The following is a 27187-nucleotide window of genomic DNA, read 5'->3' as shown; positions in this document are numbered from 1 at the left end:
TTTGGAGGCTATTTCCTGCCTTTTTACCGATGCTGGTTTAAATCGAAGGTGGACACAAAATGCTGGAGTTACTCAGCGGGACAGGCAGCATCTCTGGAGAGAAGGAATGGGCGACACTTCTTGGGTCTCGACCCGAAATGTCACCCATTCCTTCTCTCTAGAGACGCTGCCTGTCCGCCACTGCCTGAAGAGATTATCTCATTCTCAATGAGAAATACCGAGTCCTTGTTTAACATGGTTCATGTGCGGCAAACAATAAATGAGGAAGACAAACTTCCTGTTCGACATATGGAAACCATTTTCATTATTACTAAAATTGACTTAAATTCCACATCATATAATTAGAAGTAACTGCTGTGAAGTGAATCGCCACTATCACAAGATCAAATTATTTAAAAATCATACATTTTTTGAGAGCTATTGTCCTGGATGTATATGTTAAAGCTACGCCCACACTGTCTTCAAAATGGCAAGCAAAAAGTGAGTCATTCAGACTCAAGTGATAATACACACTGCAAACTATCAAATCAAATGTCAACCATTTGGTCACAAGGAATAACATTTCTGCGATCCGCGTGGTTAGATTTGACACCGGGTTTGGGATTTAAGCCGAGGACTACACTGCAAGCCTATAAAATCTGCAGCCCCTACCCCTTGAACACCAATATTACCGCTTTCTTCTGCACACAATGAAAGTACTCTGCAGGCGCGTCAAGTGGGGAAGTTGGTGAGACTGGTGAACCAAAAGAGAGAGCTGAACGCCGGACAGTCAGTTTTTCATGTGTTGAACCTTGAGTGCCGGTGGGAGGGAAATGATCGAATGACGACGCTCGGTGAGGTTGATAGCTTCTTATCGGGATCATTAAAATAACATATTTGAACCATAGTTCCAAGTAGCAACGTTTTATCGCGGCTGTGGTCGTAGGCGCTACGTTTGGATGTCTCTATGGTCTTGAGGGCTTGCCCGCGCCTTGCTAAACTGTTCTAACACAGTACTCTCTGTCTCTCTCGCACGAACACACACACACCCACCCGTACGAGATCCATTCTGTTGGGCAGTCGAACCCTCTCCAGATCATTCGAACAGTATAGGCAGGCAACATGGCAATGGGGCAGTTTTGTTTCATCGGACGGCCAGGCAGCCCCGGCGCACTCCTGGGTGCCTTCACTCTCTGCAGAAGACATACTCGGTGTAACTGGTCCAGATCTTGTCCTCTCCCTGGTCGCTGGCGTAGGCGCAGGTCCCGGTGGAGCTACAAGCCAGCATATGGAACCCAGCCTCGGCCAACAAGTCAAACGACTGCTCCAGGAAGTTGAACTTGAGGTAGTAACGGGACGTGTACCTCTCGGGCGGGCGGTCGGGGTCCCGGCTCTCGTTCAGGTTCTCCCCGAACACTTCCTTGGCCAGAGAGGTTTTGCCGCACACGGTAATCCTCGCCACCCTCCTGAACTTGGCGTCGGCTTGGCAGTCCCGGCCGATGGTGTATGAGCCCCGGTAGCCCACGGTAATGTAACCCGATCTCCTGGCTTGGGTGCCGTCCGAGGACGGAGAAGCGCTGGAGGCCAGCGGGAGCGACGGTGTGGCCGGGCTGGGCTTGTCCGCATCTCTGTCCCCTTCCTCCTGGCCGCTCCTCCAGCGCCCGCCCGCCTTGCCATCCTTAGCGCTCAGCTGGCCCACTAGCTCCCGGAGCTGGAAGTACTCCGCTTCCCTCTGCAGCCTGCATCTCTCGGGGAAGTAATCGGGCAGAATCAACTCGAGGTCCCTCATGTAGTCCAGGATGTAACGGAATAGGAAGCCGTCCCTATCCAGGAAGAAGCGACCCTTACTGTCCTTGGGCAAATCTTTGGGCTTTCTGCGGCTGAACATGTCCCACAGCAAAGAGTCGGGCACCGCTACCAAAGTGCGGTGCCGGGTGACATACACCTGCCCACCCACATTCAGCTCCACCACGGCCGGGAAAGCAGTCTCTCCGTTGGGGAGATCGCAAGGACTGTCCGGCAGAGCCATCTCGGCTCTTGGAAGTGAGCAAGGCACCCCCCTCCCCCCCAAATAAAACCAAACCAGTGGAAATGCGGGCTGCCGTATGTAAATATCAGACATGGGAGGAAGAGGTTTAAATACACGCCGATGACGTTGACTTTCAACAAATCAACAAGTTGGAAGCAAAGACTGACATGTTCCTTTTCCCCAGAATCGCCCGGGACATGTTGGAACCGGTAGAAGTAACTTTTTGCTGAGTGTTCTCCTCGGCGCATGAGTCGATATTGCAAAACCCCAAGTCATTTCCGAACGCACTTTGCAGTTACAAGCGGCGCCCCTTCGTTCCTGTTTTACTTTTGCTTGGTCATTTATGATTAATATCTCCATAAACCGAGACCAACAAAAAAGTGTAGGTGGTTAAAAAGCCACAGAAATATGGGACGAGGTCGGACAATTTCTGACACGTCGCTGGAAAACATGGGTTCAAAACAAGTTCTGAGGAAGTGTTTTAAAAAAAATCCAGAATCGTTAACTGAGGATTTCTTTCCACTTACGCTGTCTGACCTGTTGAATCTTGCCAGCATTTAAAAAAAAAAAATTTGCAAAATAAGAATCAATATGATATCATGCCTCGGAGTGAGTAAAGGTCGCGACTGTTGGTTTGTTTTACTGCAAAACGCCAACATTTAAAGTTCGCTTTATTTTCATAAGCATTTCGTGTTTTATACGATAACAAACATCCTTCGAGCCCCTGATATATTTTTGGTCTTCGGAGGATTGCATTATTCTTAAATGAGAAGTAACAATTCCCGTTGGCCATCACAACCCCAGTGCAGATCGCGACTTTAAACTACATGTGGTCGTTGCACAAATTCATCCGGCAATGCACTCCCTCCCCGCCAACGCAAACAACTCGAGTTTGAGAAGTTCTGTGCCTGTGACTTTTGTGCCTGGGATTTTTGTTGCCAAACTAAAATTGGACAAAAAGGGTGTTTTATTTTTTAATCGCAATTAAGTCAAACTCTTTCAGAGATTTCTGAACGTCGATACATTTGAATTTCAAAGAATAACACGCGTTTTAAGCCTTTCACATCTTCACCGTTTCAAAAAGCACAATGATAGAGAGCGTGGGCCCTCTGCTGGATGTATAAATGACTATGAAAAACAGCTTTCTTTGCTGGATGGTTTTGATGCTAACGTTTGATAATTGCGGGTCTTTCCTGTCATTTATGCCATTGTCATGAAAAATGTTCTAACGCCATGGAGTTATACAGCATGGAAATAGGAACCTTAGCCCAACTTGCCTGTGCTGAACAATTCTGGATGTGTTCCATCACCCTGCATTTGGCCCATATCCTTCAAATCGTTCCTATACATTTATGTCCAATATCCTCTAGTTTTAGAATCCAGTGCCAGAAGAAAGAATTTAATCTTACTTTTTATCCGTGCCCCTCATGATTTTGTATACTTCACTAAATTTACCCCTCAGTCTACTACACACCAAAGAAAAAAGTTCCAGGCTCTACAGCTTCTTCCTATAACACAAGCCTGCAAGTCCCAGTAATTTCCTGGATAATCGCTTCTGTACCCTTTCCAATATAATGCATCCTTCATGTAGCTAGATTACCAGAGCTTCTCACAATATAGGCTTCACCGACGACTTGCACAACTATATCCTGATGTCCTGATTTTCATACTCCATACACTCCCTAACTTGTAGAAAATATAGAAAAAATATTTGCATAAATAACACAGGCACCAAACAGAGAACAAGCTGTTTTTTTAAGTTACACCGCACATTAGTCTTGCCTCATTGTGCAGTGTTTGCAAAGGAAGTTTGGTGGGGAGTGTCATTAAACAGTAACTAATCCATAGGTTCTATCCATTAATAGCACCGTCATTGAGTGCAGGCTGCTGCAACACTAGACCATGGATCATTGTCTCCATTAAAAGATCAGGTTTGGGTCAATAATTGTTGTATTGTATTGTATTCAAATTTATTGTCATTGTCTCAGTTAGAGACAACAAAATGAATTTCCTTACAGGCAGTATCATAAAAATAAAGATAAATAAATAATAATAAATAATAAAACATATTAAAAATAAAATAGAATTTAAAAAAAAGCACAAACACTGAAAGTCCACGACACAACATAACACAGTGACACCAAGGTGAGGAAGGCACCATAGTCCAGCCAGACTCCCCTCCGTTCTTCCCAGATGTTCACTCGTGGTCGAGGCCTTCCTAGCACCCGCAGTTGCCGCCCCGGGTGGCCCGATGTTCAGGCCCTCACGCCGGGCTGGTGGAACGCCGACACCGATCCCCGACGGTGAACATCCTCCTCCTCAGCGGCCCGGACCTCCTGATCAGCCGCCTCCCACAGCCGGAGTCCGCAACTCCCGAGTCCGCAGCTCCCGAGCCGGGCGGAGTCGCAGGACCTCGCGCTGTCCATCAGCGCCGCCCGCGTTGGGAGCCCGCAAACCGCAGCTCCATGATGTCGGTGCAGCAGGTTCAGCACTCCGGGCTCCAGACGGCGATCCCCGGTAAGGCATCGCCAGCCCCGCGATGTTACAGCGCTGTCCCGCCGCTGCTGGAGCTCTGGTCGATCCCGGCAGGAAAGGCCGCGCCAATCCAGTAGGTAGGCCGCTGGGGGGGGGGGGGCGGGGGGGCGGGGGGGCGAGGACGCGACTCGAATAATAGTCGCGTCTTCACCAGGAAGCGGCTGAAGGACGGTATCCCCCGCACCGTACCCTCTTCCCCCACATAAAAACACAAAAAAAACACAAAAAAACACACTTTTACATAACTAAATAAACAAAAAAACAAAAAGATACCGGGCTGTAGGTGGAGGCTGCTGGCACTAGCGCCACCGGAAGTACAATAACTGCACCCCTTCCCATAGCAGGTGACAAATACTTTGATGTATGCCTCTGCAAACAGTCCAGGGAACTGAGAGTTTTGTGTCATCTTGTCAGGCATGAAATAGGACCAATGTAACTGCATGCCAATACATGAAGGAGTACTGCATTCTGTCCAACTATCCAAGGCATATGTATCCCTTGGCAACACACTGTAGATCTAAAGTGAGAGGGGAATGAATTAAAGGGGAATTCAGGGACACCATTTTCACACAGATTTTGGTAGGCAAGTGGAACAAGTTTAGAGTGGAAGTGGTAGACACAGGTACAACTACAATGTTTAAAAGGCAGGTCGTGATCACTTCGCGGAAGACTCACATTCAGTCTGCCTTGGCCTACTCGATCTCTCGATTGCCAAACATTTATAGGAAGGAACTGCAGATGTTGGTTTATACTGAGGATAGACACAAAGTGCTGGCGTATGTCCCTGCTGCCAAACATTTGGGCGGCACGGTGGTGCAACGGTAGTTGCTGTCTTACAGTGCCAGAAATCTGGGTTCGATCCTGAATACGGGTGGAGTCTGTATGGAGTTTATACATTCTCCCCATGACCACATAGGTTTTCTTCGGGTGCTCCGGTTTCCTCCCACATTCCAAAAATGTACAGGTTTTTAGGTTAATTGGCTTTGGTAAAATAAATGTTCCCAGTGTATAGGATACTGCTAGTGTACGAGGTCATTGCTGGTCGGCGCAGACTCGGTAGGTAGAAGGGCCTTTTTTGTGCTGTATCTCTAAATGTAACTAAATTTCATCTCCCTTTCCCATTTCCATACTTACCTTCTGTCCTGTGCCTTCACCCTTGTCATGGACATATACAGTACATAAATAGGAAATGTTTTACATAGAAACATAGAAAATAGGTGCAGGAGGAGGCCATTCGGCCCTTCGAGCCAGCACCGCCATTCATTGTGATCATGGCTGATCATCCCCAATCAACCTGTGCCTGCCTTCTCCCCATAGCCCTTGACTCCACTAGCCCCTAGAGCTCTATCTAACTCTCTCTTAAACCCATCCAATGACTTGGCCTCCACTGCCCTCTGCGGCAGTTAATTCCATAAATTCACAACTCTCTGGGTGAAAAAGTTTTTTCTCACCCCAGTCTTTTATAATTTTATATGTTTCTATAAGATCACCCCCTCATCCTTCTAAACTCCAGTGAATACAAGCCTAGTCTTTTCAATCTTTCCTCATATGACAGTCCCGCCATCCCAGGGATCAATCTCGTAAACCTACGCTGCACTGCCTCAATCACAAGGATGTCCTTCCTCAAATTAGGTGACCAAAACTGCACACAATACTCCAGATGTGGTCTTACCAGAGCCCTATACAACTGCAGAAGAACCTCTCTACTGCTATACTGAAATCCTCTTGTTATGAAGGCCAACATTCCATTAACTTTCTTCACTGCCTGCTGTACCTGCACGCCAACTTTCAGTGACTGGTGTACAAGGACACCCAGGTCTCACTGTACCTCCCCCTTACCTAACCTACCCCATTGAGATAATAATCTGCCCCCTTGTTTTTTCCACCAAAGTGGATAACCTCACATTTATCTATATTATACTGCATCTGCCACACATCTGCCCACACACCCAACCTGTCCAGGTCACCCTGCAACCTCCTAACATCCTCTTCACAGTTCACACTGCCACCCAGCTTTGTGTCATGTGCAAATTTGCTAGTGTTGCTCCTAATTCCCTCTTCCAAATCATTAATATATATGGTAAACAGTTGCGGCCCCAACACTGAGCCTTGCATCACTCCACTCGCCACTGCCTGCCATTCTGAAAAGGACCCGTTCACTCTTTGCTTCCTGTCTGCCAACCAATTTTCTATCCACGTCAACACCCTACCCTCAATACCATGTGCTCTAATTTTAGTCAGCAGTCTCCCATGCGGGACCTTATCAAAGGCTTTCTGAAAGTGTAGATACACTACATCCATGTGACTTTTCTTGCCGTATCCCCCCGTCTCCGTGTCCGTCTGCATCTTCCGGATTATGCCAAGAAAATTCTGCCATTGGTGTTCCACCGTCATTCCTGCTAGGTTCCCTTTCCAGTCTACCTTGGCCAGCTTTTGAGGGATATGGTCCAAATGCAAGCAATTGGGACTAACGGATGGCAATTCGGTGAATATGAATGAGTTATAGTCATAGTGATACAATGTGAAAACGGGCCCTTCGGCCCAACTTACCCACACATTATGTCCCAGCTACACTAGTCCCACCTGCCTAAGTTTGGTCCATATCCCTCCAAACCTGTCCTATCCATGTACCTGTCTAAATGTTTCTTAAATTTTGGAATAGTCGCTGCCTCAACTACCTCCTCTGGCAACTTGTTCCATACACCCACAACCCTTTGTGTGGAAAAAGTTACCCCTCATGTTCCTATTAAATCTTTTCCCCTATAACCTTAACCCTATGTCCTCTGGTCCTCGATTCACTTACTCCAGGCAAGAAACTCTGTGCATCTACCCAATGTATTCCTCTCATGATTTTATACACCTCAATAAGATAACCCTTCATCCTCCTGCACTCCAAGGACTAGAGTCCCAGCCTACTCAACCTCTCCCTATAGCTCAGACCCTCTAGCCCTGGCAACATTCTTGTAAGTTTTCACTGTACCTTTTCCAGCTTGACAACATATTTGCTACAACATGGTGCCCAGAACTGAACAAAATACTCTAAATGCAGCCATCTTATACAACTGCAACATGACCTCCCAACTTTAATGCTCAATACTCTGACTGATGAAGGCTAATGTGCCAAACGCCTTTTTGACTACACTATCTACTTGTGACTCCACCTTCAAGGTACCATGCACCTGCACTCCTAGATCCCTCTACTCTTCAACACTCCCCAGAACCATACTATTCACTGTGTAGGTCCTGCCCATGTTAAAATTCCCAAAATGCAATACCTCACATATACCTATGTTGGGCGAACGGGTTTGTTTCCCTGTTTCCCTATGACACTACCTTGAATATTCTTCCATCATATAGTAAATAAGAAATATAAATGAACATCTTATCCACTGCCTTAAATGCAGTTTTATAAACCTTTGGGCAGGACACATTTGGAATAATGTGTGCAGTTCTGCTCATCACATTGCAGGAAGGAAGTGGAAGTTTTGGACAGGATGCAGACGAGGTTTACCAGCATGTTGCCCGGATTGGAGAATATTAGCTATAAGGAGGATTTGGATAAACTTGGATTCTTTTCGCTAGACGTCAGTGACAGAGGGGTGATCTGAGAAAAGTATATAAAATCATGAGAGGCATAAATGGGGTAGATGGTCAGTCTTTTTCCCCGAGATAGAAATATCAATTTCTGGAGGGCATAGATTTAAGTTAAAAGAGGGGAAAATTTAAAGGAGATTCTTGAGGAATGTATTTTATACAGAGAGTGGTAGCCGCATTCAACTTGCTGCCAGGGGAAGTGGTCTGAGATCTTTGATTTCCTCCAACACTCCAAAGACGCACAGGTTTGTATGTTAATTGGTTTGGTATAAATGTAATTTGACCCTAGTGTGTGTAGGTTAGTGTAGGTGTGCGGGGATCGCTGGTCGGTGTGGATCAATGGGCCGCGCTGTATCTCAAAACTAAACTAAAACTCAACTACAGTTAAACATCAGAGGAAAAACATTTTGCATTAATAAATTGATGAATAACTGAGAAAAAAACAAAGGCTTACATTTATATAGCCTCTTTTGTGTTCCTTCCAGGACGTCCCAAAGTTCCCTCCAGACAATGAAGTACTTCTGGCCATTGTTATAGCAAATGTGGCAGCCAGGAGAGGCCAAACATTAGCACTATTCAGCTGAGGCCACAGTCAAATAAGTAACATCAATATCTAATTAATTGATATTGCATTGGCCCACCTGAATGTCATCAACATTTTCCTTATAAATCCAGGTGTTCCAGTGTGAGGGGTGAGAAGGATACCTTCCTGCTAGCTGTGTTCCCCATTGCTGGTCTGAAGAAAGACTGAGTTATTAGGACATACCCAAGACCACCAGCGCCATTGTGTTTTGGTGAAGACTGAGTTGCCAGGATAAGCTCGAGACAGCTAGCACATCTTCTTAAGCCAAGACTGAGTGACCAGGGTAAACCTGAGACCGCCGCTGACTCTTACCTACACAGAATCAATGAGGGACTGCACCCATACACAAAGGCATAGGCTGATCCACCAGGCTAAGCCTCCCCTCCTCAAGGCAAAGCTGAGCTGCCAGGAGAAGTCTGACACTGCTAGCACCCCTTCTCAAAGCCAGCGTGAGCTGCAGAGCCAAGCCTGAAATTGCCGTGCCTCCTCCATCGACACTAGGACTAAGCTGCTGGGGCAAGCCAGAGATTGCCAGAGCTTCCTCACATGCACAGTGATGATAATGAATGACGCCCCCATGTGGACCTGGACCTTCTTGTCACTATAAATAAACCATATTATGTGAGTTCACTCTGTTGCAAGTTCACAACAGAAGTGAGATGTGTGTGCAGTCATTGTTGACTGGCGTCATTCCCCGACACCACACACATACTATCCCCAAATTCTCAGTCTGAAGAAGGGTCTCGACCCAAAAAGTCACCTTTTCTCCAGAGATTTTGCCTGACCCGCTGAGTTTTATATATAGAATATTAGATGTATTTATAGGATCATGATAATAAGGAAGCAATCTTCTTGTGAAATTGAAATTTTATTAGACAGGAAATGAAAGCCAGACACAATCAACTGGGATTCAAGTACACTGTTGGGAAACACAAATGCGAGTTTCCAACATGAGTCAAGTAAGAGACACAATGTCATCAGTGATTTCTACTTTGTCTGACAGCAATATTAATTTCAAAAACGAACTGCAGAGAATCAAAGTGAAAATCAAAGTCACGAAGGTGAATTTATCTCACTTCTGTTGTGAACAGTTTCAACAGTTTGGCTTTGTCCTTTTCATAATGTTTTCAAATAATAATTAAGGCATTGTACTCTGTACTGTTTCTGATATTGTCACTGTGCTTATGAAATAATTTATATCTTTTAGCTTAAATAATAAATAAGAATTTATTTTACAGACAGAGATTCTTGTGAACCAACAGGTTTATGTTCGTGATGTAAGCAGGTGCAATGACAAGTTCAGTAGGATTAAGTGACAGGATAATAGGTTAAAATTAAATTACAGTAAACTCATTAAGTTCAGTTGGAATAGGTACACTTAATATTTTTATTGAGTAGTTCTTTACCATTATAATATTTTTGAAAAGTGCTGTAACTGTACATAATTGTATTATAAGATAAGCAAATTCTATTAAATGTGTTTGTGCTAATTATTATTTATTGCATTCTGTCATCAGAATCAGAATCAAAATACCATTTATTGTCATTTGAACCTAAGTTCAAATGAAATTAAGTCTCTGCAGTCATACAAACATGAAAAAACCAAGGCACACAATTAACACGAATTACATAAACATCCATCACAGTGAATCTCCAAACCCCTCCTCACTGTGATGGAAGGCAAAGTGTTGGCTCTCCCCTGCTGTTTATTCTTCCCCCGATGTTAAAGCCCCCAGCGGGTGATGGTAAGTCTGTTAAGGCCACGCCGGGCGATGTAAGGCCCTGCTCCAGGTCTTGATGTTGGAGCCCCAGGCGGGCGCTGGCAAGTCCCGCGGCCATTAAAGCCGCGCCGGGCGATGTTAGGCCCCGCTCCAGGTTATTTTAACCCTGCGATCCGGGCGGGCGAAGTTGCCATTGTGGGAGCTCCGAAAAGCCGTCTCCCACCAGGGACCCGCGAGCTCCTGATGTCACCGTCCACCGGACCTGCAGCCGGAGCCTCCGAGCTCCGGAGTGGTGTCGCAGCCGTGCGCCACCACAACTCTCCACGCTCCGAAGCCAGGCAGCCCCGCGATGTCAGGTCCGCAGGCTCCGCGACTGGGGCCCCGGGTCGTTCCAGCTGGAGGCCGTCCATGGTGCTAGGCCCCAACGACAACGGAGACCCAACAGAGAAAAGGTCGGGTCCCCGCACAGGGAAGAGATTTTAAAGTTTTAAAAGTCCTCCCCGCCCCTACCCACATATACACAGATAAAATAATATATAAACTACGACCAAAACATACACTTAACAAGACAAAAAGAAAATAAAGACAGACGAACTGCAGAATCCACTGGCGCGAGGCACCGCCATTTTGCACTTCCCCCACAAGCCTTTGGAGAGTTAGGAAGAGTCATAGAGTCATAGAGTGATACAGTGTGGAAACAGGCCCTTCGGCCCAACTTTCCCATAACGTCCAACAATGTCCCAGCTATACTAGTCCCACTTGCCTGCGCTTGGTCCATATCCCTCCAAACCTGTCCTATCCATTTACCTGTCTAACTGTTTCTAAAACGATGGGATAGTCCCAGCCTCAATTACCTCTTCTTGCAGCTTGTTCCATACACCCACCACCCTTTGTGTGAAAAAGTTACCCCTCGGATAACTTAAATCTTTTCCCCTTCACCTTGACCCTATGTCTTCGATTCCCCTACTCTGAGCAAGCGTCTACCTGATCTATTCCTCTCATGATTTTGTACACCTCTATAAGATCATCCCTCATCTTCCTGCGCTCCATGGAATAGAGACCCAGCCTCTTCAACCTCTCCCTATAGCTCACAACCTCTTGTCCTGGCAACATCCTCGTAAATCTTTTCTGAACCCTTTCAAGCTTGACAATATCTTTCCTATAACATGGTGCCCAGAACTGAATACAATATTCTAAATGCGGTCTCACCAACTTCTCTAAACCAATCTAAATAGAGGCACTTTATTGCGTAGATTCACTCTATTGAAGATGATGGGTTGATTTAACAAAGAGAGTTGTCAAATACACCTATTGTCACAAATATGGCAGTGGTCATCATGGTACATCCTGCAGGAGAAGGACATGCTGTGGGAATGCCTTCCCAGAAGACTGTTAAAGTTGTTGGATAGGTGCGGTCTGATTAGACATAGTCACCATAAATATGTGCATGGGAAATGTATCACAAATCTGATACAATTCTTTGAAGAAGTCACCAAGAGGATTGATGAGGGCAGTGGACGTTGTCTATATGGACTTGAGCAAGACTTTTGTCAAGGTCGGACATAATCAGCTAGTCTGGAAGGTTAGATCACATGGAATTCAAGGTGAGCTAGCCTTTTGGATTCAAAATAGGCTTGGAGGAAAGAGGCAAAGAGTTGTGGAGGATTGTTTTTTCCTGGTCGGAGGCCTGTTCTAAAGTAATCAGTGTCTGCTCCACTGCTGTTTGTTATAGAAACATAGAAAATAGGTGCAGGAGTAGGCCATTCGGCCCTTCGAGCCTGCACCACCATTCAATATGATCATGGCTGATCTACTTTAACGATTTGGATGACGATGTAATGAACACAGTACATTTATAGAGGACACCAAAATTGGTGATATGGTGAATTGTGAGGAAAGATATCTAAGTTTACAACAGGAATTAGCTGAGAAGGTTGGGCAAGGAGTGGCTAATGAAATTTAACTCTGAAAAGTGTGAGGTGTTGCAAACCGAGGCACACTAATACAGCAAATGGTAGAGCTGTAGAGAACATTGTGTAATGGAGATATCTAGGATTACCTGAAAGTGGTGGTTCAGGTGGGCAGTGTGGTGAAGAAGGTATTTGGTATGCTTACCTTCTTTGGGAAGGGTATTGAATACAAGAAAATAGGACATTACGATATAGCTGTGCAAATCAATGGTGAGACCACACTTGGAGCACTGTGTTTAGCACCTCAAGGCACCGAGCTCTGACACCGAGGATGTCATGAAGTTGGGAAGAGTGCAGAAGAGACTCTTCGGGATGTTACCTGCTATGTGGACCTGCGTTATAGAGAAAGGCTGTGTAGGCTGGGAGTTTTTAACTTTGGAGAGTAGGAGGCTAAGGGATGGCCTTATTAAAGTATACTAAATTATGAGGGGCATAGATAAAGTGAACACTCACATTCTTTTACCCAGGGTAGAGGATTCTTAAACTAGAGGGCGTTGTCTTAAGGTGAGAGGGGAGAGGGTTAAGAGGGACTTTAAGAGGGACACCTTTATTACTCAGGGGGTAATCTGTGTCTGGAATGAGCTGCCAGAGGAAGCTATTGAAGTGGACACAATTACAACTTCAAAAATACATTAGAGTTTATGGACAGGAAGAGTTTCAAGGGATATGGGTCAATTAGATTAGCCAGGAATACCACCTTGGTCGGCACGGACAAGTGATGTCAAAGGCCATGTTTCCATGCCGTGTGGTTCTATCGCTCTCTTTGGCAGAATGCCTTTGCCAGAACTCATAAACAAGTACCAAGACCTCGCTTTGCAGCCAATGAGAGGGACCCTCCCTGTCAGATCTATTCCACACAGCCAGAGTTTTACTTCTACAACGTGCTGCTCTCAAGATGGCTTTGTGCAAATAAAACAACTGTTCATCTCCTTGGGGACTGTGCATTTGCAAAAAGAGTTTGGAGAGGGATGCAAGCTACCTTGCTGAGGATCACCCTGAGCAGCTGTGTTACAGATGACTCTCTGATCTACAGGATGTTCCCAGGGATGCCTGCTGGGACAAACATCAACTACTGCCAGAAGGTCGCAAGAGTGACAAAAGACGCACTTTGTTCTGGCTGGAACTTGCTGGTCTTCCAGTGTAAAGAGATGACCAAAGCGAATGCCATTGACTAGCACGTTCCAGGTCAAGAGTCACGAGTGTTTAATTGTAGGAGGCGGCGGACTGTGCATTTATGTGAATAACACATGGTGTACGGACGTTGTTAGGATTGGTAGTCACTGCTCTGCTGACCTGGAATACCTGATGTTAAAGTGCAGGCCCTTCTATCTGCCCAGAGAATTCACATCGACTGTTATCACTGCAGTCTATGTCCCCCCGGACGCTAATGCCAGGCTAGCAATAGAAGAGCTGCAAGCTGCTATCAGCAAACAACTAACTGCACACCCAGAGGGGGCATTTATTGTTGCGGCTGATTTCAACCACTCCAACCTTAAAACTGTACTCCCCAGGTTCCATCAGCATGTTTCCTGCCCAACCAGAGGAAACAATATTCTGGACTTAGTATATACTAACATTACTGAAGCCTACAAAGCCCTCCCCCTCCCCCACCTTGGTCAGTCTGACCACCTCTCTCTGTTCCTGCTCCCCAAATACACACCTCTGATCAGACGTGTGAAACCTACCATGAGGACAGTGAAGGTTTGGCCTGAGGGGGCTGTCTCTGTTTTACAGGAGCAGTTTCAGCAAACAGACTGGAGTCTGTTTGCTACCCAGTCCACCTTTAACTCCCAAGTGGACATCAACTCATACACCTCAACAGTCTTGGACTATATAAAATTCTGCACTGATAACGTCACTACCCACAAAGAGATAAAGACCTTCCCTAACCAGAAGCCGTGGATGAGCAGGGAGGTCAGACTCCTGCTGAAGGCTCGCGATGCCGCTTTCAGATCTGGCAACGCTGAGGGATACAGCTCATCCAGGGCCAATCTGAAAATGGGAATTAGGAACGCTAAACTCAATCACAAACGGGATTGAGAAGCATTTCCAAAACAACTCCGACCCCAGGCGCATGTGGCAAGGAATCAAATCCATTGGCGATTACCAGAAAGTTAATACCCCCCCCCCAGACAACGCCTCCCTTCCGGACGAGCTAAACCATTTCTATGCTCGCGGGACAACAAAACTCCAGCCACCAAAGTTGCTCCACCCCCGAACGAACAACCCCTCAGTCTCTCCACCTCTGCTGTACAAGATGCACTGAGCAAGGTGAATGAGCACAAAGCTGCCGGCCCCGATGGCATCCCCGGGCGGGTGCTCAGGGCATGTGCTGCACAACTATCCCTAGTCTTCACTGACATTTTCAATCTGTCACTGGCCCAGGGTGTTGTCCCCACTTGCCTCAAGACATCAACCATTGTGCCGGTGCCCAAACAATCAGCTACAGGGAGTCTCAACGATTTCCGCCCAGTGGCACTCACCCCTGTCATTGCAAAGTGCTTTGAGCGGCTGATCTTGGCTCACCTCAAAGCAAGCCTCCCCCCCACACTGGACCCCCATCAGTTTGCCTACCGGACCAACAGGTCTACAGAGGACGCCATATCGGCGGCCCTACACTCTGCCCTGACCCACCTGGACAGCAATAACACCTACATCAGGATGCTGTTCATTGATTTCAGCTCTGCCTTTAACACTGTCATTCCCGCCAGCTTGATCACCAAACTCAGCGGACTTGGCATCTCCACCTCCCTCTGCAACTGGACACTGGATTTCCTCACCAACAGACCGCAGTCTGTTAGGGTCAACAACCTCACCTCCTCCACTATAACACTGAACAGGGCCACAGGGCTGTGTGCTCAGCCCTCTCCTCTACTCCCTCTTCACCCATGACTGCATCCATAAGAATGGATCCAACGCCATCATTAAATTTGCCGACGACACCACGGTAGTAGGACTGATCAGTGACAATGAGTCAGCCTACAGGGATGAGGTCCAGCACCTGACAACCTGGTGTGCCAACAATAACCTCGTCCTCAACTCCAAGAAGACGAAGGAAATTATTGTCGACTTCAGGAAGATCAGAGGGGGCAGACATACCCCCATCCATATAAACGGGACTGAGGTGGAGCGCGTCTCCAACTACAAATTCCTCGGGGTACACATCTCGGAGGATCTGTCCTGGTCCCTCAACACCTCCAAGCTGATCAAAAAGGCGCTGCAGCGCCTTTACTTCCTGAGGAGGCTCAAGAAAGCTCACCTGTCCCCCCAGATCCTGACCAACTTTTACCGCTGTACCATCGAAAGCATCCTGACCACCTGCTTCACGGTATGGTACAGCAGTTGCACCGTAGCGGACAGGAAGGCACTACAACGGGTGGTGAAAACCGCGCAGTACACCATCGGTGCCCCGCTCCCTGCCATGGATGCCCTCCACCGAAAACGGTGTCTGAGACGGGCCGGGAAGATCATTAAAGACCCCTCCCACCCCAACCATGGACTGTTTGCCCTCCTCCCATCAGGGAGGCGGTACAGGAGCCTCAGGTCTCGTACTAGTAGGATGAGGAACAGCTTCTACAATAATACCATCACATTGCTGAACTCGGAGTCCCGCCGATAGATTTCTCCAGTCTCTCCGTCCACATTGTTTGATTATTCTGTATTTTTATTTCTATATTGCACTATTACTACGGACTGACGCTAAACTGCATTTCGTTGTACCCATACTTGTATCTGTGCAATGACAATAAAGTTGAATTGAATTGAATTGAATTGAATTGTCACATGTACAAAGAATGGAACAATGTAACTCTTACTTGCTGCAGTTTTACAGAAACATTAATGCAATACAACAATAGGTATACAATAATCAATAGTACAATAAATTATCAGGATTATTAGGTAACCAGATGATAATAGTGAAAACCAAATTTCATAGTGCAACCTGTACAAAATCCATAGAAATCTATAGAAAGCGCTAAAGTTATAGAAGTTGTGGTTAGAGTTGTGAAATGTGGTTCAAGAACGTGGAAGAACCATATAACAATTACAGCACGGCAAACAGGCCATCTCGGCCCTTAAAGTCCGTGCCGAACACTTATTTTCCCCTAGTCCCATCTATCTGCACTCAGACCATAACCCTCCATTCCTTTCCCGTCCATATACCTATCCAATTTATTTTTAAATGATAAAATCGAACCTGCCTCCACCACTTCCACTGGAAGCTCATTCCACACAGCTACCACTCTCTGAGTAAAGAAGTTCCCCCTCATGTTACCCCTAAACTTCTGTCCCTTAATTCTCAAGTCATGTCCTCTTGTTTGAATAGTCCCTACTCTCAATGGGAAAAGCTTATCCACGTCAACTCTGTCTATCCCTCTCATCATTTTAAAGACCTCGATCAAGTCCCCCCTTAACCTTCTGCGCTCCAAAGAATAAAGACCTTACTTGTTCAACCTTTCTCTGTAACTTAGTTGCTGAAACCCAGGCAACATTCTAGTAAATCTCCTCTGTACTCTCTCTATTTTGTTGACATCCTTCCTATAATTGGGCGACCAAAATTGTACACCATACTCCAGAATTGGTCTCACCAATGCCTTGTACAATTTTAACATTACATCCCAACTTCTATACTCAATGCTCTGATTTATAAAGGCTAGCACACCAAAAGCTTTCTTTACCACCCTATCTATATGAGATTCCACCTTCAGGGAACTATGCACAGTTATTCCTAGATCCCTCTGTTCAACTGCATTCCTCAATTCGCTACCATTTACCATGTACATCCTATTTTGATTTGTCCTGCCAAGATGTAGCACCTCACACTTATCAGCATTAAACTCCATCTGCCATCTTACAGCCCATTCTTCCAAATGGCCTAAATCTCTCTGTTGACTTTGGAAATCTACTTCATTATCCACAACACCACCTATCTTAGTATCATCTGCATACTTACTAATCCAATTTACCACACCATCATCCAGATCATTGATGTACATGACAAACAACAGTGGACCCAACACAGATCCCTGAGGCACCCCACTAGTCACCGGCCTCCAACCTGACAAACAGCCATCCACCATTACTCTCTGGCATCTCCCATTCAGCCACTGTTGAATCCATCTTGCTACTCCAGCATTAATACCCAACAATTGGACCTTCTTAACCAACTTTCCATGAGGAACCTTGTCAAAGGCCTTACTAAAGTCCATATAGACAACATCCACTGCTTTACCCTCATCAATTTCCCTAGTAACCTCTTCAAAAAATTCAAGAAGATTAGTCAAACATGACCTCCCAGGCACAAATCCATGTTGACTGTTCCTAATCAGACCCTGTTTATCCAGATGTTTATATATATTATCTCTAAGTATCCTTTCCATTAATTTGCCCACCACTGAAGTCAAACTAACAGGTCTATAATTGCTAGGTTTACTCTTAGAACCCTTTTTAAACAATGGAACAACATGCGCAGTACGCCAATCCTCCGGCACTATTCCCGTTCTTAATGACATTTGAAATATTTCTGTCATAGCCCCTGCTATTTCTACACTAACTTCCCTCAATGTCCTAGGGAATATCCTGTCAGGACCTGGAGACTTATGCACTTTTATATTTTTCAAAAGTGTCAGTACTTCCTCTTCTTTGAATCTCATAGTTTCCATAGCTACTCTACTTGTTTCCCTTACCTCACATAATTTAATATCCTTCTCCTTGGTGAATACCGAAGAAAAGAAATTGTTCAATATCTCCCCCATCTCTTTTGGCTCTGCAGATAGCTATCCACTCTGACTCTCTAATGGACCAATTTTATCCCTCGTTATCCTTTTGCTATTAATATAGCTGTAGAACCCCTTTGGATTTACTTTCACCTTACTTGCCAAAGCAACCTCATATCTTCTTTTAGCTTTTCTAATTTCTTTCTTAAGATTCTTTTTACATTCTTTATACTCCTCAAGCACCTCATTTACTCCATGCTGCCTATAAAATATTGTAGATCTCTCTCTTTTGCCGAACCAAGTGTCCAATTTCCCTTGAAAACCATGGCTCTTTCCAATTTTTACCATTTCCTTTCAACCAAACAGGGACATAAAGATTCTGTATTCTTAAAACTTCACCTTTAAATGTCCTCCATTTCTCTTCTACATCCTTCCCATAAAACAAAATGTCCCAATTCACTCCTTTTAAATCCTTTCGCATCTCCTCAAAGTTAGCCTTTCTCCAATCAAAACTCTCAACCCTAGGTCCAGTTCTGACCCTCTCCATAATTATATTGAAACTAATGGTATTGTGATCACTGGACCCGAAGTGATCCCCAACGCATACCTCTCCGCCACCTGACCTGTCTCATTTCCTAACAGGAGGTCCAGCACTGCCCCTTCTCTAGTAGGTACTTCTATATATTGCTGCAAAAAACTATCCTGCACACATTTTACAAACTCCAAACCATCCAGCCCATTTACAGAATGTGTTTCCCAGTCTATGTGTGGAAAATTGAAATCTCCCACAATCACTACCTTGTGCTTACTACTAATATCTGCTATCTCCTTACATATTTGCTCTTCCAATTCTCGCTCCCCTTTTGGCGGTCTATAATACACCCCTATAAGTGTTGCTACACCTTTCCAATTTCTCAGTTCCACCCAAATAGCCTTCCTAGACGAGCTCTCTAATCTATCCTGCCAAAGCACTGCTGTAATATCTTCCCTGACAAGCAATGCAACGCCTCCACCTCTTGCCCCTCCAATTCTATCACACCTGAAGCAATGAAATCCTGGAATATTTAGTTTCCAATCACAGCCCTCCTGCAACCATGTTTCACTGATCATCATACTTCCAGGTGTCAATCCAGGCTCTAAGCTCATCCACCTTTCTTACAATGCTCCTAGCATTAAAATATACACATTTAAGAAACCCACCACCTCTTATTCTCTGTTTAATATCTTTTTCTTCTTTCTCCCCAACATTTTGGGTCCGAGTGCTTCCCTTCTCTGCCTCCTGCCTCACACACTGTCTACTAGCTTTCTCTATTTGAGTCCCTCCCCCCAACCATTCTAGTTTAAAGTCTCCTCAGTAGCCTTTGCAAATCTCCCCGCCAGGATATTGGTCCCCCTTGGGTTCAAGTGCAACCCGTCCTTTCTGTACAGGTCACACCTTCCCCAAAAGAGGTCCCAATGATCCAGAAACCTAAATCCCTGCCCACAGCACCAGTCCCTCAGCCACGCATTTATCCTCCACCTCATTCCGTTCCAACTCTCACTGTCGCGTGGCACAGGCAGTAATCCTGAGATTGTTACTCTTTTGGTCCTTCTCCTTAACTCTCCTCCCAACTCCCTAAATTCTCCTTTCTGGACCTCTTCTCTCTTCCTACCTATGTCGAAGCTGTTCTTGATCCTGGAAGTCAGTTCTCAGGCTTCTGCACAATCTGTCGATAGCAGCAGTCAGTGAGCGTGGTCAGGGCGGTGTGGATCTTTGGTGAGATTGACTCCATTTTTGAGACAGTGCTTCCTGTAGACCATGTCCTGTAGACAATGGGATCTCAAGGGGAAGAATGAAATGAGATTAATTTGGAATGAATACAATGGTGAGGTCCAGGTTGAAATTGACTGGTGTTCGATCAAGGATACACCTGGGTGTGAGGAAACTACCAAAGGTGAAAAGTATCCAGAAGTGGAGATCACGTCTGAAGAAGGGTTTCGGCCCGAAACGTCGCCTATTTCCTTCGCTCCATAGATGCTGCTGCACCCGCTGAGTTTCCCCAGCAATTTTGTGTACCCGTGGAGATCACTTGGCTGTTTAGATAACTGATGTCAATTGCAACATACCAGCACTTCCTCTTGAGGTAATAAAGTTCAAGTGAAGTGCAGGAAACAAAGAGCATTTGTGTCAGAGCATAACGCACGCTGTCACATGGTAGTGATCAGGCAGAGTCCACAAGGGAAAAGGTCACGCGCACAAGGGAATAAAGTGATATCAGTTGCCTGTGCTCCAATGGCATTATATATAATTACTGCAATCAAAGTTAACCCTTTGATGAAATGGAAGTCTTAACCTTGACCAAATATCAACCTTATTCACATTTAGCAATGAGGTCTGAAACAAAACTGTATGAAGACACTATCACAAGGTTCTTTAACAAAATTATTGTTCATTATTAACTATTCATTTTTCATCCTTGCGTGCTTTAAATATGCTTCTATGCATTCCTTATTGCTAATTTCACTTCTACCATTGGATCTTTGCATTTTCCTTCCATACCTTTTATAAATGTCACACGGACTCTTTCTCCAAGGTTTCCCGTTTTCTGTTTATTTTTGAGTATGGCTCAGTTAAAGAAACTGAGTTCAGATGATGGGTCTGTCTCAAAACATTTCTCAACTATTTTCACCACAGTGCCTGGTGTTGCTACAATATAATTAGCATTTATGCAGCCTATTTGTCACTGTAAAATGTGCCTGAGACAATTGACAGGTGACTTCTTGAACAAAACTGTCATATTACCATTTACCAACCAGTGTTGAAGGAGCAGCACGCACTGCTTTTAGTCTTTTAGGCAAGAAGTTATAAAAATCCATTTTTAAGCACCACCAGAATGAAATAAAGATTGAGAATGATAGAAGCAAAAATATCATAAACAAAATTATAAATTATATTCTACTATTTTATGCAATTTGAAATAATTGGTCTGAGAGAATTGGACTACACATACATTAAAACATCTCTATTCTGTAAAGGTTTCTCAGGCCACAGTGCTGCCTGACTTAATGAATATTTACAGTTTAGTTTAGTTTAGTTTAGAGATACAACGCGGAAACAGGCCGTTGGGCCCAGTGAGTCCGCGCCGACCAGCGATCTCTGCACATTGACACTACTCTACACACACTAGGGATAATTTTACTATTATACCAAGCCAATTAACCTGCAAACCTGTACGTCTTTGGAGTGTTGGAGGAAACCGAAGATCTCGGAGAAAACCCATGCAATCACGGGGAGAACGTACAAATTCCGTATAGACAAGCACCCATAGTCAGGATTGAATACGAGTCTCTGGCGCTGTAAGGCAGTAGCTCTACCGGTGCGCCACCAGTCCGCCAGTATATTTGGCCTTTATTCCGCAAAAGTAAAACAAGTGTGTTATGTTGTTCAGTAGTAATTAAGGTTTTAAAATATCAATTTTTAATAAGCGAGTTCGGTATTACAACTGCGCATGTCCCGGTCATGGGTCATTCAGGATAAACATTCTCGCCAGCTGAGCTACTGTGTGTGTACGGACCTGCGATTTCATTTCAATGAGATTTATAAATAAAATTATCTGTCAAATATGTCAGCAGTAGGCCACAGCGTACTACAGACTGCACAAATCCACAATTGCATCTATTTAAATTCTTGACTCAATACAGCACTAGCCTTGAAAACACAAGAATGCCTGGAACAAACCTGTCAATTATCAAATCCCTGGCATAAGCTGGAGTCACAGCCATTCAAATTCGATATTGATTTACACGAATTACAATTAGTGTGGTCAACCAATTTGAGACAGTCCTTACAATCCTATCTAAAAAACTTTCCTGGATTGAAGGAAACGATGAGAATGTGCTGTGTGGGGGATAGGTTGGAAAGTTCTGATTGGATTCGAACAGGCTGGTTAAACTTTCGAGGTGGGTTGGCTTAAATAAAGATGCTGTTGCTCTAACCTCTGGGGTTGCTTCTAGTCTGTCAGGGCACACAATTGGGAGCTGGATCCGGATGACCGGGCGGTGATAATCATGAGAATTTGCAGCCATTTGATCTGCAGCCAAATTAGAGGCTTCACTCAGGAGTGGTTCACAGCTCCCCAGCTGATGGTACCTGTTCTCGTTCTCTTTGGTGGCGCCACCAGCCCCAGCGAGTGGGCAAACGCAGAACCAACCCGTAATATGAGTGGAGCATTTTCTCAGTCAGACTTTGTCGACAGTTGGGGTGGGGGATCTGGGAGAGAGAGTTGGCAATGCCGCACAGATGGAACAGTTTAATAACGAACTATTAAAATTCGACCTTTGGCCACTCGGCAACCTGGGCTGATCTGATCTGACAGACCTCTCGCTGTCTCGCTGCGTGCCCAATCCTAACGCAGAACCTCTGCAAAACCTTTGGGCTTCGGATAACACCTGCACAAAGAGCCTCTGCTAACATGGGCAGGCGAACTGTGCTGGTCCACGTGCACTGGGTGAGATTACTGGGGGAAACACACCGCAACCACTGCAAACTTGTAACAGCACAGACCCCCCACTCAATCTATCCATTACTAAAGGGCAGGCATTTCGCAGTTAAATGTCTTATATCAGATTGGCGGCTCCTTCATAGGGCCAACCCTGTACTCAGTTTTCCTCGGAGATTAATCTTTACCTTAATGGTACATTCAAACCGCCTGTAGGTAAAGCATCAGCCCACATCACACTGATACAGTCGCTGCCTGCCTCAGATTAAATATATTTATACACATAAATTATGAATAAAGATAAGAAAATGTTTCAAACACAAGCAATATTTTCTTATTCCAGTAGCAAACACATTAAGGATTAAATGAAAACAATAAAAATAAACTTTTGAACATTCATAATTGCAGATTAATGAACTGAACTAGAACTGGGACTGTGTAAGTAGTGTGTGAACTGCAGAACAAGAAAGGAAGCTATTGATTGACAGAATTCTAGATTAATTCCTTGGTAGAATAGTTAACAATTTACAGTATAGGGGGGTTGCACGTAAGGTCACTGGGTCATAGGGCTTGACGCACGGAGCCGCTCAATCCATCTGGAGGACATCCGTCACTTCCGGTATATGTTATTAATGCAAGAAATGCGTACTTTCCTACCTGTTAAAAACCGCCAAAATGTTGAATTTTTGCGCTGTAAAAATTTGTGGAAGTCGGGGTAAGTGTGAGAGACATGTACCTAACTTTAGAATTCCAAACGTGAAGCGAAATGAAGGTAAAGAGAAGCGAGAGCTGAAGGGACAATAACAGCTAAAGTGCTTGGCGAACATTGGCCGTGCAGATATCGTAATTGAAAATATTGGGAATTATCGCGTTTGCTCACTGCATTTCATCAACAGTAAGGCATTAATTGTGTTTTTTCTTGATTCCTTTGGTATCTAAAAAGTCTCAGAAGTGATAAATCTGGCTGTAAATTTTGCTTCAGAGGCGTTTTCTTTTTGTATGTAAAAACCCACTTGAGAACCATGGATGATTTAAAAAATTTACAGCCAGATTTATCACTTCTGAAACTTTTTAGATGCCAAATGAATCAAGAATAAACACAAATAATGCCTTAGTTGATGAAATGCAGTGAGCAAACAGCCAATGTTCGCCAAGCACTCTGGCTGTTGTTGTCCCTTCAGCTCTCGCTTCTATCTACCGTCATTTCTCCTCACTTTTGGAATTCTGAAGTAGGCTAAATGTCTCACACGCTTATCCCGATTTCCATAATTATTTACAGCGCAACAATTGACATTTTCGGCGGGTTTTAACGGGCCCGCTACGCTGGAGACAATGGTAAGTGCCTACCTGCAGTTCATCGCGTGTACTCCAGTTGGCGTAGCATAGCAACAGTACGGGTCATGGGTCGTGACTTGACTGCTGTGAAACCTCCCTATACACCGTTTATACCGCTGCTTTCGCTTGGTAACAGGCCCATCGAGTCCACACTAATCATTGATCACCCGTTCACACTAGTTCTATGTTAGCCCAGTTTCGCATCCACTCCCTACTCACTTGGAGCAATTTACAAAGGCCAGTTAACCTACAAATCCACACATCTTTGTGTTGCGGGAGGAAAGCGCTGCACCTGGTGCAAACCCATGTGATCACAGGGAGTATGTACAGACTCCACACGACCGCACCCAAGGTCAGGATTAAATTTGTGTCTCTGGTACTGTGAAGCAGTCAAGTCTGTTCTAAATATTGAGCTCCAATTACATCTCCATTTTGCTCATCTGATTCTAGCTTATTAGTAATTATCACCAAACCTTTAGTTAAAGAATATTTAAAAGAAAGAGCAATGAGAGAGAGGGAGAAGTGGAAATCGCTATTTTTAAGGAATTATAGCTAATCGAGCAGGCACTTAAAACTGAGGTTCTGATCGGGGGAATGCAGCAAGTTGTGGGGGAGGAGTAGGGTTGCCAACTTTCTCACTCCCAAATAAGGGACAAAAGGTCAAAATAAGGAACAAATTCTTGACGGCATAAAGTACAGCAGGCCTTTGTCGAGTCACTGCTGACGGGCTTAACGCACGTCTTTTCTGCATCTCATTGCTTGTTATAGCTGCACAGTCTTTTCATTTTTGCAACACACACGCAAGCTGTTGTATCAGATCTTGGATCTGTCTGTAAGCGTGCCCTCTAGTGATTACAGAGTTCAGATGCTCCTCAACGTACGATGCTTTGACTTACGATATTTCGACTTTATGATGGTGTAAAAACGATACACATTCAGTAGAAACTGTATTTCAGTAGCTTGGCCTCGTGGCAGCGTTCGGCTGCGTTGATAATTTACTGTTTAATTAAAATTGCTTTACTGTGGTATATTTAGATTAAGCAGAAGCTGGCTTGTTAGTATCTAACGCTAGCCTGTGCACTTTCTCTCCTATTTATCTTGATATAAGGTTGATTGAGAACCGTTTTGTACGCAAGGTATCTGAGCTGAGGCTGGAGAGAGGAGAGAGAAAGCATGCAGTGGATACAGAAGAGGCGAGCTTCAGGACCAAACAAGAGGCTGGTGTACGACGAGATTTTGCAGGGAGATAAGAGAACCGTGTTAGCCTTTCGTGGGAGGAAGCGCCGAGGGAGGGACTTGTGAGGAATCTTGCAGGAGGCGAAATGGACATCGAACGGCAACAGATCTGATGAGCTGGTTGATAAAATCTCAGAGCTGCTACCTGCTGTGACAATTCACCATGTGTTCGCTCCTGCGGGGGCTGGTACCTGGGAGATTTCAGGGGCGTCGGTGCTCAGGGAATTGTTAAGCGCTCCGACCGAAGGGGCAGTGGTGGGAGTGTGAGTGGGGTGGGTGGGTGGTTGAGAGACGCCAAAGAGATTTCATAATTAATACGTGGAAATTAAAAACACTCCCAGAGGAAGAGGACTGAGAGAAGGGGGGAACTAACCCAGAGAATGAAAACCCACAAGCGCCTGGCTGTCCAACCCTAGGTATATTAAATGCATTTTCAACTTTGCGATATTTTCGATTTGTGATGGGTTTATCGGAACGTAACCCCATCGTAAGTTGAGGAGCACCTGCTAGTAGCAGACAAATACGGGACAAGGGCGATTCCGTATGGGATAAACCAAATTAGCCCATTATACGGGATGTCCCGGCTAATACGGGACAGTTGGCAATGCTTGGGAGGAGTAAGATATATAGATATTGAGAGAGGATGAAGCTACAGAAATGTATGAAGACAGATAAGGATTTAAAAAAATGAATGTTACAATGTTGAGAATCATTGTCGATGAACAAGAAAATAGAGAAAAAGTGATCATGTTTAAAATAGGCAGTGAGCAGTTCAGAGACCACATTTGTGGCTTTTATCCGTGATAAATAAAATGGAAATACTGGATCTATCAATTGCATTTGTATTGTGAAGGTACATTGTAAACTTGTAATCAAAATTGTTTGATTTGGTGTTCTTTATTATTGGTATATATCAGCGAGAAGTTCAAGTAAAATGTGTAATGTGGAAAACAAAAGTTTTTTTTCAAGGTTTGTTCTTGCACTTTAACCTTTGACAAAAATCAATGTTCAAAGCACAATAGTGGAAAGCAAAAGTTGGTAGTACTTGCATTCACCACCAGGTGGAGGCACTTTGAAATGAAACTGGTTCAAGATTGGCCTTTAACGATTAAAATACAAAAGAAAAACAAGAAATCAGCAAGTTATGTAAAAGTTATGTGGCCAAACAGTAAATATAGTGTGTACACAAAAAAGCTGGAGGAACTCAGCGGGTGCAGCAGCATCTACAGAGCGAAGGAAATAGGCAACGTTTCGGGCCGAAACCCTTCTTCAGTTACTATCAGCTCTCTTAGCTGACTAATTACATCCACCTGTGTGTCCTTCTGCAAACCAGTTCTGAATACCCTGCCACGTTTTACTGTCCGGATTTAAGTTCCAGCAGAGAGACAGTTGTAATGATGACTAGTATTGTTTTAACCTGCTGATTCAGGTAGTGTTTCCTCTCTGCATTTTAACTGGAGTGATGCAAATGACTTATTGAAAGCTTGTTCTGTGATCTTTGTCTGCAGTTTCATCTGATTCTCCAGGCAACCATTTTTCAGCTTTTCATTTCTGTTTTTATTTCATATTTCCAGTATTTGCAGGGGGTGGGAGATTGCAACCTTCAAGTGGTCTGCCCTGTTTCGACGAATGCAATCAACCTGGTGTGCACAATCAAATAAGATCAAATAGAACAAGTTGTCCTACAACTTTAGGCTGTGCCATACTTAAGAAGATGTATTTGCAGGTTTTTTTATCTTCACAAAATGCATTCCATGATGATCTCATCATTAATTACATATTATTATATCATCTCATTATTTTGTTCCTATCACAAGAAGTTTAACAAGATATCTTTCAGAATTGTTAATCTAAAGTAATGTTTTTTTCAAACAAGTGTATACGTAGTCAGGTGCTGGTATTGCTACACTGCCTGTCTTAATCCCCGCAGAAGCATTCAAGAAGCGATTTGTTTCAAGTAAGTTAAAATACAGGAAGGATTTACCACCTACAATATAAAACAAATCTAGT

The 27187-nt window shown here is 44.5% G+C and overlaps 1 protein-coding gene across 1 annotated transcript; it reads right to left on the bottom strand.

The window, feature by feature from the left end:
• Nucleotides 1-280: 280 nt before the first annotated feature.
• On the bottom strand, nt 281-2392 carry kctd12 (potassium channel tetramerization domain containing 12). Its single transcript, XM_033022985.1, has one exon. The coding sequence runs from the start codon at nt 2099-2101 to the stop codon at nt 1166-1168; it is 936 nt and encodes a 311-aa protein (XP_032878876.1). The 5' UTR covers nt 2102-2392; the 3' UTR covers nt 281-1165.
• Between the last annotated feature and the right edge of the window lie 24795 nt (nt 2393-27187).

The sequence above is a fragment of the Amblyraja radiata genome, chromosome 6 (assembly GCF_010909765.2).
Source record: "Amblyraja radiata isolate CabotCenter1 chromosome 6, sAmbRad1.1.pri, whole genome shotgun sequence".
NCBI classification, from domain to species: Eukaryota; Metazoa; Chordata; class Chondrichthyes; order Rajiformes; family Rajidae; genus Amblyraja; species Amblyraja radiata.
This window is presented reverse-complemented; position numbering and strand designations above follow the sequence as displayed.

What these genes read in the sequence shown, in the direction of transcription:
- kctd12 (XM_033022985.1), bottom strand. Translation starts at nt 2,101, where the DNA reads ATGTCTGATATTTACATACGGCAGCCCGCATTTCCACTGGTTTGGTTT.